The sequence below is a fragment of the Rhinopithecus bieti genome, unplaced genomic scaffold (genome assembly GCF_001698545.2).
Source record: "Rhinopithecus bieti isolate Rb0 unplaced genomic scaffold, ASM169854v2 scaffold_61117, whole genome shotgun sequence".
In the NCBI taxonomy this organism is placed as follows: Eukaryota; Metazoa; Chordata; class Mammalia; order Primates; family Cercopithecidae; genus Rhinopithecus; species Rhinopithecus bieti.
The window spans coordinates 3717329-3729895 of NW_016824934.1; the positions used below are offsets into that span (position 1 = coordinate 3717329).

The 12567-nt window shown below is 38.0% G+C and overlaps 2 protein-coding genes across 3 annotated transcripts in view; one reads left to right on the forward strand and one right to left on the reverse strand.

Annotated features, from left to right (window-relative positions):
• The window catches only part of RHOQ (ras homolog family member Q), a 41609-nt gene extending 32697 nt beyond the window's left edge, over positions 1 to 8912 (forward strand). Inside the window, exons 4-6 of the mRNA XM_017862694.1 lie at positions 1924 to 2088; positions 2394 to 2489; positions 6736 to 8912. Coding sequence (XP_017718183.1) covers positions 1924 to 2088; positions 2394 to 2489; positions 6736 to 6891 — 417 coding nt within the window. The 3' untranslated portion in view covers positions 6892 to 8912. The remainder of the gene's footprint in view (positions 1 to 1923; positions 2089 to 2393; positions 2490 to 6735) is intronic.
• The window catches only part of PIGF (phosphatidylinositol glycan anchor biosynthesis class F), a 36541-nt gene continuing 31058 nt past the window's right edge, over positions 7085 to 12567 (reverse strand). Inside the window, exon 6 of one of the 2 annotated variants that reach the window (XM_017862723.1) lies at positions 7085 to 7399. In XM_017862723.1, coding sequence (XP_017718212.1) covers positions 7286 to 7399 — 114 coding nt within the window. In that variant the 3' untranslated portion in view covers positions 7085 to 7285. The remainder of the gene's footprint in view (positions 7400 to 12567) is intronic. The other variant, XM_017862722.1, reaches the window with a different exon arrangement.

Sequence of the window (12567 nt, forward strand, 5' to 3'; positions counted from 1 at the left end):
GCTTTAGTTGCATTGTTTCATTTATTCCTCATAATCCTATGGGATAGTTTCCCCATTCCTATGTCTGTGAAAACTGGAAATCTCAATATGGATGAGGAGTGCTTTTTAATGAGAACACCCCATTACCCAGCCATGCCAACTGCAGGTTTGCTCCGAAGTATGGAGTTGCTGGGTGGGATGCTAAGATGAAATACTGTTTCTTTCTTTCTTTCTTTTTTTCTTTTATGGACTTGCAGTTTGAAACAGGCAGTAGAGCCCAGAAACTTCATATAAGGCACCCAGTCGTACTGTTTAACACAAACTGATTTTTAAAACGTTAACATTTCAAGAAGTCTTCCTCTAGTGACTGTGTGGGGGTGTAACATGTTTCACACCCACCCTATTTGATTTCTTCGTTGTGAATTTCTTAACACCAGAGCACTGCTTTAATCAAAACCATTTAGAGGCATCCACTTTAAAACATAAAAGTTGCAGAAGATTGGGGGTGGCATTTCCCCTGTTATCCTGTGATAGCCAACACCTGAGCAATCTTTTCATGCCCACAGCTCCCGATTATAGGTGTGCTCTCCAAAAGCATCGCAGAGAAACGAAAGGGCTACCCACCAGTCAAGGGGCTGAGACATTAACATACTTGAGTTGAAAGTTATATTATGAAAAATGTCAGAAAATTGCATGAAAGGAAAATTGTTCCATGAGGGAAATACTACTGCTGAAACTCCAAGTGGAAGATGATGTTTTTAATATTCCCTTAGTTCCACATTTGTGTAGTTCTGTAGTGAAGCGAGTCATTTAAGAGGGGAGGTGGCCCAGGCTAAAAATAAAGTTTCTTTGAAACCAGATGAGAGTCTAGCTATGCCAAAAATGGAATCCGGACTCTGTTCACTCTCGAGAATGTAAATAAGTAGAATTTTGTGTCACATAAAATAGTCTATGCAAAAAAGCATATTCACTGCCTTTTGTGATAAGAGACTAAAATAACCATCAGGAGTGTCGCTGTTCTGGGGACTCTGAAGCAACAGTGTAAAATGATATGGTAGTCTAACGTATTCTAATTTAGAAAGATGTCCAAGACAAAGTGCAGAACAGCAAGTACTGCATGATTTCATTTTATATACAGATGTACGAATATGTACAGTTATTGGTATATTCATGCATAGAAAAAGAATTGGAAGAATAAACATGAAAATATTAGGTAGAGGGAATGGAAGTTGGAGAGTAAAGGAGGATTCTGGTGGATTTACTGTATATGTTTCTCTTTAAGTTTTCACACACACACAGAATTAATAAAACTATAGAAACAAGGAAAGCAAAGCTTGAAGGTCTCAGTGAAGCTGTATAGTGGTTAAGAGTATAGACTCTGGAGTAAAAACTGGCAGGATTTGAATCTCAGCTCCTTGACTTACTGGCTGTACATCCTTACACAAGTAATTTAACTTCTGTGCTTCAGTTTACTCAAATGAAAGTCAGGATTCAGGGTACTTGTGTCATATTGTTGTTATAAGGATTAAATAAGTAATCCATGAGAGAGCATATAGACTAGTGCCTGACACATAGTAAATATTCAGTATGTATTAGTTATTATAAATTGTAATACTTAGGCAATGTCTAGCTATATTCAATTCTTTGTGCAAACTTTTAGTTAAAATGTTTTAGTGACAGCATTAGTGATCATAATGTATTTTTCCAAAGTTTTCATTGTCATTGTTAATGATATTGTCATTTTTTTTTTTTTACTTCACGGGTGTTCAGAACTTCACAAGGAAGAATAACAAAAACAGAGTTATCTGATTTTACATAGAGTGCCATACATTCCACTAGTGGAGTAGTCCTGAATTTGCATCTTTGACCATGTAATCTAATGTACATATTATTAGTACACAACAGAAATGTAAATACATAATGAGGCTTTTCTTTGTTCCTTAGGAAGACTATGACCGTCTGAGGCCTTTATCTTACCCAATGACCGATGTCTTCCTTATATGCTTCTCGGTGGTAAATCCAGCCTCATTTCAAAATGTGAAAGAGGAGTGGGTACCGGAACTTAAGGAATACGCACCAAATGTACCCTTTTTATTAATAGGAACTCAGGTACGTCTGGTTTGAGTTTCCTCATTTTAGAATAAGCTCTTTGGCCTGTCTTAGGGGTTGCTCTCAGATAAACAGTCCCAAAGCTGAGCAAATGATGTTAAGTGTTTAATCTCAGCTGCAAGTTAATGAGTTCGATCATATTTTTGGAAAAAATTGTGCCAAAAGAAAGCAATTATATTCCTGGTTTTTAAAAATTAAGTTCTTTTGTTTAATCTTTTTTTGGTATGTGGGGATTAAGTGGGATTACATGCTTTTTCTTTAAGGATTTCTAATATTATCGGACATTATTGACCTTTCTTAATTAGATTGATCTCCGAGATGACCCCAAAACTTTAGCAAGACTGAATGATATGAAAGAAAAACCTATATGTGTGGAACAAGGACAGAAACTAGCAAAAGAGGTAATGGAACACTTACAGAATTTAAGCATGAATGTAAAAGACGCTAAGATAACAATAGAAGCTAACATTTATTGTGCATTTACTGTATGCCAGGCACTGTGCTGAGTGCTTTACATGCATTATCTCATTTAATCCTTGCATGAACTCAGTGAGGTAGGTCTGTTTCCCCTGTTATACAGAAGAGAGAGTGGAGGCTTGGAGATGTCAGATAATTACCCCAAGATCCTGCAGGTAATAAATGGCAGACTTGGGTTTCAGTCCAAAGCCTGACTCCTGGGCTGAGGCTCTTACACCTGTACTACATTGCCAGTGATATTTTCCTAAAACGTCACATATGGAAAAAAGCATCAGAAATACATGTCACTACTTTCAACCCTTCTTCATTACTTAAACATTTGCACTGTGCCAAATCAGCTCTCTTAAGACTCATTGAGTTAGACAGTGGAGCCACCTAGGATGACAGTTTCAATTTGTGGTTAAAACCAAAAAAATGATGACTAGGTTTGCAAAGAAATGTGTTGAAATTTCTCCAATCTTTTTATGAAAAAAGGATAGAAAATACGAAAGTTCTAAAAGTATCTATAAAACAGTGATGCATGCAATACCTTGTAGCTTATCTTCCTTTGTGCCCCAAAGCTAGGTTTACTTTGTCCCCTTTTTTCCCATTTGGCCTTAACATTATTGGATTCTATTTTTTTACATGTTGTGATTTCAACAGGACTTTTGTGAAAACAGAATCCATATATGGTCTTTTTTGTTTGTTTGTTTGTTTGAGACGAAGTCTCACTCTGTCGCCCAGACTGGAGTGCAGTGGCTGGATCTCAGCTCACTACAAGCTCCGCCTCCTGTGTTCACGCCATTCTCCTGCCTCAGCCTCCCAAGTAGCTGGGACTACAGGTGCCCGCCACCACGCCTAATTTTTTTTTTTTTTTCATTTTTAGTAGAGACGGGGTTTCACCGTGTTAGGCAGGATGGTCTCCATCTCCTGACCTCATGATCCGCCTGCCTCATCCTCCCAAAGTGTTGGGATTACAGGTGTGAGCCACTGTGCCCAGCCCATATATAGTCTTTTAAAATGTAATATCAGGAGACAAAAGAAAGCGAGAAAAGTTTTGGAGGACAGTTTTTCCTAAAGCAAAAAATAAATGGCTTTACTAACAAATCACTTCAGAAATTCCATGTATTCAATTTTGTAATCTTGGGGAGAGAAGGAATTTCTAAACGTTATAAAGATAAAAGTCATAAATGAAAATATTAATGATTTAACTGTATAAAAACTTAATACCACATCAAATGCCAGATATAAAATGAAAAGTCATATAAACTGAGATGGATGGCAGAAAAATGGGTTAACATCCTTAGTATATAGGAACCTCTTGCATATGAGTTAATCAGAAGACACAGATTCCAATAGAAAAATGGGCTAACAATGAAAAATTCACCTCCCAAAATGCAGATTGCCATTGAAGATAGGAAATATGTTCAAACTTATTAGCAGTCAAATGTAAGCTCAATTTGCACCTATAGAATTGGCAAAAAATGAGAAATTAATTATAATACCTGCTATTCCAAGGGTGTAGTAAAATGGACACCCTGTTGTACTGGTCGTTGAATCAAAGCAATCTTGACAATATGCAAAATCCTTAAAATCATGGACACTTTTGATCAAGCAATTCCATATGTAAGAGTTTATCCTAAGCAAATCATTAGGATGTTGGTCAAAGGGTACAGTGTTAGACAGGAGGAATATGCCTTTTTTGAGATACACTGCACAGCATGCTAACTATAGTTAATAATGGTGGTGCTGGGCGCAGTGGCTCACACCTGTAATCCCAGCACTTTTGGAAGGCCAAAGTGGGTAGATCATTTGAACCCAGGAATTGGGAGACCCGCCTGGACAACATGGTGAAACCCCATCTTCACCAAAATAAAAAAAAAGCCGGGCATGGTGGCGCATGCCTGTAGTCCCAGCTACTTGGGGGCTGAGGCAGGAGGATCACTTGAGCCCAGGAGGTGGAGGTTGCAGTGAGCCAAGATAGTGCCATTGCACACCAGCCTGGATGACAGAGTGAGACCCTTTCTCAAAAAAAAACAAAAAACAAAAAAGGGGGACTGCATATTTCAAAATTGCTAAAAGAGTAAATTTTAAATGTTCTCACCACACAAAATGGTATTTAAGGTGATAGATGTTAATTATGTTGATTTAATCATTTCACTTGTGTGTGTGTGTATATGTATATATAGAGAAGATACTGCTTTGTACCTCATATATAAAATTATAATTTGGCCATTTATATTTAATAATAAAAGTAAATTATTAGGGATGTGCTTAAAGAGAGCTACAAAGATGCTGAATTGTTTATAATGGCAGAAATTCCAATCTATTAAAACTTCATACTAAAATATCTGTTAAGATTTCATATTTGTTATGTAGCTAAAGGGAAAAAAGTAGTTGCAAAACAATATGATCTCATTTCTAGACTCATCAGCATTTGGCACAGTTGCATCCTTCTTGAAACTTTCTTCACTTGGCCTCTCTTGGTTTTTCTCCCCTCTCATTGGACTCTGCTCCATCTCTTTACCTCCTTGGTCCCTGGTTGGAGGGCCCCAGGGATGAGCACTCAGCTTTGTGGATGTCGTCTTCTATAGCTACACTCCCTAGGCCTAAATGAGCTTCTGTCAGTCTTGTGGCTCGCACAGTCTATAACCAAAGATTCCTAGACTTTCATCTCCAGCCTGGACCTCTTTCCTAAATTCTCAATTTGGTCATCCAGCTGTTTACTCACCAAGTCCATCTAGGTGGCTGAGTATCTCAAAATCAACATGTCTAAGATATGATTCTTCTTTCTCCAAGGCTGTCCTCCCAGTTACTCAGGTCAAAAGCCCTCAGCTGGGCGTGGTAGCTCACGCCTGTAATCCCAGCACTTTGGGAGCCTGAGGTGGGCAGATCACCTGAGGTTGGGAGTTGGAGACCAGCCTGACCAACATGGAAAAACCCCATCTCTACTAATACAAAATTAGCTGGGTGTGGTGGCACATGCCTGGTAATCCCACCTAGTTGGGAAGCTGAGGCAGGAGAATCGCTTGAACCTAGAAGGTGAAGGTTGTGGTGAGCCGCTATCAAACCATTGTGCTCCAGCCTGGGCAACAAGAGTGAAACTCTGTCTCAAAAAAAAGAAAAAAGGCCTGAGGTTATACTTGCCCTTGCTCTTTCTCTCACACCACACATCTAGCCTTTGGCACAACATACCTTCAGAACATATCCAGAATCCAGACACTTTTTTTTATCTCTTCCCTCTATCACTTGGTTCAGGCCTCCTCCATCTCTGGCCTGCTTTACTGGAATAGCTTCCAACTCACCTTTCTGCTTCTGCCTATGCCCCATGGTCATCTGTTCTCAACACAGCAGCCAGGGTAAGTCTTAAAAATGTAAGCCCAATCATGTCACCGCTGTGCTCAGAATCCTCTGGTCCCCAGCTCAGATTAAACGCCAAAGTCCGCACTGTGGCCTACAAGCCTCTGTTCCCTCTCTGCCTTACTCATTGATCCCCAGGCCTCCTGGTCTCCTTGCTGTTCCCTCAAAGTTCTGAGAACCTTTGTACTTTTGCTGCTCCCTCTGCCTGGAATGTTCTTCCCTATGGATATGATTCATTCTTTCACTCTTTTCAGGTCTCTGCTCAAATACCACTTTCTCAGTGTGATCCTGTTCCTTGACTACTCCAGGCATACTCCTGCATCAGGATCTATCTGCCTGGAGCTCTTCCACTAGGTATCCCTCACTGCTCAAACTTCCCCATTGAGAAGCCTCCCCCGACCCCCACTACCACTGTCCTCAGCACTCCCTGCCTCCCTCACTCTGCTTTTTCCCCACAGCATTTGCCACCATCTGCTCTGTATTCCCTCCCGTGTGCCTCTCACCCAGCAGTTGTCAGCACATGTGGACGCCACATAGCAGGGACTCTGCTCTTTTGTTCAGTTCACTGATATATCCCCAGGACCTAAACAGTGTTTGACATATAGTAGATACCCAGTAAATATGTGGTGAATGAAATAATTTTTCATAGAAAGTCTGGAAGGACATACACTAGTATTTTAAAATTCCCCTCTCGGGGGTTATGAACATGGACAATGAATGTATTCTTTCTGCATAGCTGTATTTTATAATTTTCTTTATAATGATGTGCTTATGTCATGCCAATTGTATAAACATGATTTTATATATTTGTGATTTTTTTCTCCCTCCCAGATAGGAGCATGCTGCTATGTGGAATGTTCAGCTTTAACCCAGAAGGGATTGAAGACTGTTTTTGATGAGGCTATCATAGCCATTTTAACTCCAAAGAAACACACTGTAAAAAAAAGAATAGGATCAAGATGTATAAACTGTTGTTTAATTACGTGAGAAACATCTTCAGTGGCCAAGGAAACTGTCCATTTCTCTCAGAAAGCAAATGAAATGCTACAGCTATACCCAGACCTTTTATAGGTAATGAAGCAGTTCAAAACTTGAAAGAAAACAAAACCTGTCCTCAGAATTCTATAAAGGTTATTAAGAATGTTCCTTAAAGGTTTAAGAAGCAGTAAGCAGCATCTGAAGCCACAATCTATTATAAATACTTTATTTCAACTAGAAGGTACAATCTCTCAGGGGTTTCATAGTTTAAAAAGCTACAATCACATCATGTTGTAACTACATAAAAAACAGTGCTGTAAATGGAACTGCTTGGCTTTGACCATACACATTTCTGCACAGCCCTTACAGAATCTGCACAAAGAAGTATCTCCCTTCGCTCCAGTTAATTGTTCTTGTATGTAAGTTGCTTTCTATTCCAGTATATCCAGAGTGGTGAAACAACAAGGCCAGCCACATAGCCAAAGGTCGCTCCAAGCGTACAGGAGATGGGCCATACCTGAGGAGAGAATGTATGAGATCAAAAAAGAACAAATGTTTTTATTATTACTTGAGCACAAGTGTAACCTAAATATTTCTATATTAAAGCTTAATGTGCTTTCTTAAAGAATGCCAAAAGTGTAATAAGGTCATAATTGCATTTATCATGAACACTAAAAATGTACACATTTCAGTTAATGTGCATTAAACTGTAACAAGGCTCTGGCAATTGTAGATTTAGTTTGACGCTCCCCAAAGTGCATGAGACATATGCTAAAATTACAAATTAAAATTTTGGGTCAGACTTTGCCATAATGCTGGACTCAATTTAGCTCTCTGAACTAGTTGGTAATTTTTTTTTTTTTAATTCCCACTTTGGCTGTGTACATCAAATGAAATGAGAATTGTGTATGTTGACCAAACCACAAGAAACTTTAAGTTGTGTTAAAGAGGGAAGACCTAGAATCCAAGCATGTTACGTGAAAATTGTAACAGAGCAGCTGCTTCCACCTTTCAGATATAGATGTTGGAACCACAGCAGAAGTTATAGAATGACAACTATATACACATCTAGAATGTAAGTTAAACAAAATACCGGCTTCCAGAGACCCATTTTCTCCAGCCATATTACATTAGGCTAGAAGTAATTAATTTTGAATTATTTAATCTACAAGCAGTGCATGTGTTGGTCCCTAAGTGAAAGGCTCTGCTTAAAAAAAAAAAAAGTTGGAGAAAAATTTTCGTGTTCTTCTGTGAAGCTTATTTGGTACACTGGAGCCATTTCTAATCTTTCTCTGGGGGGAACAGGCCACAGAACTGTGTTAGAGGTGAACCATCTTAATTACTAGTTCTATTACCTAATTCAGCTTCCTTGTTTGGTCTGCTGTGGATCTGCCTTATTGCATATGCCATGCATCAGATAATGGTGTTAGACAAAGCTTCATTGTGAACAACCTAATGCATTTTAGAGAAACAATCTCATCTACACATTTTTTTCTAGCCTTTCCTACATTTAAACTTGCTGTTGCCTAAATTATAATTTTTTAAATGTCTTCGGTGGGCTTCTGTTAATTCACATGACTTAAGCTTATAGCTATGTCTACTGCACAGATTGGGTAATGGAACACTAAACTTTTATACTTGAAAATGACAGCCTTAAATGCTCATATCAGTCACAAATCTAGGATGTACTGTCTTGTTGTATGTGAGCTTTGTAGAGATTTTTAAAAATACAAGCATCACCTTTCCATTGAAGAGTGGAGAGAGTCTACTGGACGACTGGCCAGGAACTTTCTCTCTGCATCAGACATTTGGATGTCTTCTTTCTTCCAAGAAATGGTGGTTCACATTAAGTATCATGGCCTTATGTATGCTCAAATGGAATCTTATGTAACTTTCTTATTTAATTTTGGTCTGCTATTTTTAGATAAAATTGAAAGGAATTGTATAAATCAATTAACATATTAGCTAAGTTGTCCAACACATGGTATAAAGGAATTACAACAGTAAACTATTATACATTTCGAACTTGCCTTTGGGGATTTATGAGGATTTTTTTGGGGGGGCTCCAATTCGTATCTCTGAAACCCTTCACGCTTGGTTTACTAGCCATTCAAAGTTAAAAGTCTAGAATTTGTCCTGCCCTAACAGAAACAGATTAGGAATTTGTCGACACCAACTGGTGTCACCTGTTTCGTGACTGGGTTTTGGTTTCCTCATTATAAATATGGGAGGTAGAACAGAGGTCTCCAGCGTCTCTCCCATTTATCACAATAATTTTCTTATTCACAGTAATCATTGTTGGACGTTACTTTTTCAGTTTCACATTCTCGAGATGGTAAAAATCATGTATATAGATTATCAGAACTCTAAGCAAAGATGACTGTCGCATCTGAAGCTGAGGTGCCTTAGGTACTCTACTGACCTTGATGGGTTTAGAGTTCCCTATTGCTTATCAAGAGCTTTTCAATTGCTTTGGTTCCTTAGTCTTTTGCAAAATCCTTCCTGTCACTTCAACTAAAACCAAAGACTTGTTTTCTGTTAATAAGCAGACTAGAGAAAACTGCCTTATTTTAGATGCATGTCTTCATTAAAAGCTTAGGTTTCAACAGAAAATCAGATTAATCACTGAAATGACTATTTTAAGCTAGTGAAATATCTGGGAAATAAACTGCTTCAAAAATATTTTATTGACATGAATTTTGCTAGTGAATACAAATACACTGCCTCAAATAAGGCCATGTATGAATGCACTTACAAGAAATTTGAGTTAATCAGTGTTTGCATATAGAGAATTAGTTCTAAAGTTCTTAAAAATAAATTTAGGGGCTCCCTGAAATCTTATTTAATACTTTGCTAACTTACACTCTTGTTTTATCTCCACAGGTACATTTTAGGTTAGCTCATGGTGAATTCTATTTACAATAAGTAGAGCTTGGATTAATGGGTTTTGTTATGAATTATCTTAGTTACTTTAGACAGTGTTTCCATTTGATTTTTAACTATTTAAAATACCAAATTAAATACCAGTTTGTTGGTTGTTACTTTTAAATGATTGTTGCTTTAACAGTGTCCCTTAACACATGGGGTTACAAATAAAATATTATGCATAGTTTACTATCTACGTAAAGCACTGAACTTTTTACCTTGGTAGTTTTCATTTACTACCCTATGTAAACATTTGGGATAATACTCTTTCCTCTGTTTATGCTGAGAGTCTACTAGTCATTGGCAAAGTATGAGTCCCTATACTCTGTTAAAACAGCTCCCTGTTAAAGTATAGGGAGAATAGTGATCCCTCATGAATCCCAGCTAGATTCCAATTTGGGTTACTAAAGTGTACTTTAATCATTTTGTAATTTCAGTATGGCTCTTTGTTCTCAAACACATACATACCATCACACACATTCTTTAAACAGCTGCCACACTTCACCACCAACAGAATGCCAAAAATGAAATGTTAAAAAATTTTATCTAATGAAGGGTTACGGCTTGGTTATTCATGTTATGTAAATCAAGAAGTGCATGCCATCAGCAAACTAAAATGTGGACTGGCTTTGAGGACTGGTAAAGATGGGTCAGTCATTGTACTTACAAGAGTACCTGCTTGGCTTTCCTGAAATAAGCATTTCTTAATTGTAACACTGTCATTTTTTAAAAGAGAATTTCTAGGGGCCAGGTGTGGTGGCTCATGGCTGTAATCCCAGCACTTTGGGAGGCCGAGGCAGGTGGATCACGAGGTCAGGAGATCGAGACCATCCTGGCTAACACAGTGAAACCCCATCTCTACGTAAAGTACAAAAACTTAGCCGGGTGTGGTGGCGGGCGCCTGTCGTCCCAGCTACTTGGGAGGCTGAGGCAGAAGAATGGCCTGAACCCGAAGAATGGCCTGAACCCAGGAGGCGGAGCTTGCAGTGAACAGAGATCATGCCACTGCACTCCAGCCTGGGCGACAGAGAGAAACTCCGACTCAAGAATTTCTTTAAGGGCAGTTTTCATGATTTTTGAAAATCAAAACAGATTATCAAAATAGGGAACAGCAAAAGGAGAGAGGCTGCCCACTAAGAACTATTCCTCAAGCAATTTCCTACTGATTTCCTTATAATTATTCTAAAAATTTTAAAACTACACTATGGCAACAGAATTCATTTATAAATCCTAGCTTAATCATGTATTTTCATAATTAGATCCTAAGGTTTTCCTTTAAAACTATTTCCTTATCTCACATATAGAAATGTTTCTATTCAACGTTCTTCATGCCACAAATAGGATTTTTTTAAAAAGTGGTATCTATTAAACACATAATTCAGCTGCAGTGCTATAAAGATTTCTCTAAATTATGGTAATCTGAGATGGCTTTATATAATTATTTTGTTTCAAGAAAATAGAAAACTTAGAACAAAGGCATTCATGTAAAGGAAGTCATTCACAAGTGTTTGCCACCTAAATGACAAGGGCCCAAGCACTGGAGGCCAGCCTGGGCAATATAGTGAGAGTTTTTTATAAATTAAAAAATTTTTTAGCCAGTAAATAGAAGAAACAACCTATGGTGTATAATCAAATATATTACAACTCAAGTGGGTAAAATTATTAAAATTACCACGAAGAAGAAAAATCTATTTAAAAAATAAGTGGTATATCAGATGTTAAGTGACCTTGGCCAGCTCATTTTAACATCTGAGCCTCCGTTTCTCAATCTACAAAACAGGGACAGAAGTACCTACTATCCTTAAAATGCAAGGCTGAAGTAATCTCTTAAAATTTGTCATGAAAGCTATAAAGTACCATGTATCAGTATTCTGTATATTACATGTTTTAACTTGAAAAAATTAAACTTACACGAACAGTATTTCTCGGTCACTGACACTACTATGTAATAAGTAGAATCGGCAGTTTAGAACAAATAGTTCATGAGTAATATGTTATACTGTGTGGTAGGAAGTGGTAGGAACTATTCCCTTACCCTTATAAAGCAATCATCTTTTTTTTTTTTTTTTTTGAGACGGAGTCTCACTCTGTCGCCCAGGCTGGAGTGCAATGGCACAATCTCGGCTCACTGCAAGCTCCACCTCCTGGATTCATGCCATTCTCCTGCCTCAGCCTCCCGAGTAGCTGGGACTGCAGGTGCCTGTCACCACGCCTGGCTAATTTTTTTGTATTTTTAGTAGAGACAGGGTTTCACTGTGTTAGCCAGGATGGTCTCAATCTCCCGACCTCGTGATCCACCCGCCTCGGCCTCCCAAAGTGCTGGGATTACAGGCGTGAGCCACCGCGCCCGGCCGTAAAGCAATCATCTTTAATACATGCTGTTCTTCATGTGCAATGTCTGTTACAAGAGCAAATTCAGGAGCTATACAATATACTGGCATTATGTTAACCATCTGTAGCCTCACCTCAGGAGGAGGAATGATTCCCTGCTGCTAGCTGTCATTTTTCATAAATTTTAAGAAACAAAATAAGTACAGATAGTGGTTTTAAACTAATCATTGGTAGGCATTTGTGTTAATTTTTCAAGGCTCATATGAATGACTCCATTCATTCAAAACTATTTATTGAGCTCCTACCTTAACCCAGCAGTTAAAGGTGTAAACTAAGATTAAATTATTTAATTTTGGATACATTTTAGTATAAATTCTTAAAAATGTGTTCCAATATAATAAATATTACTTATAATTTTGGGGGAGATTT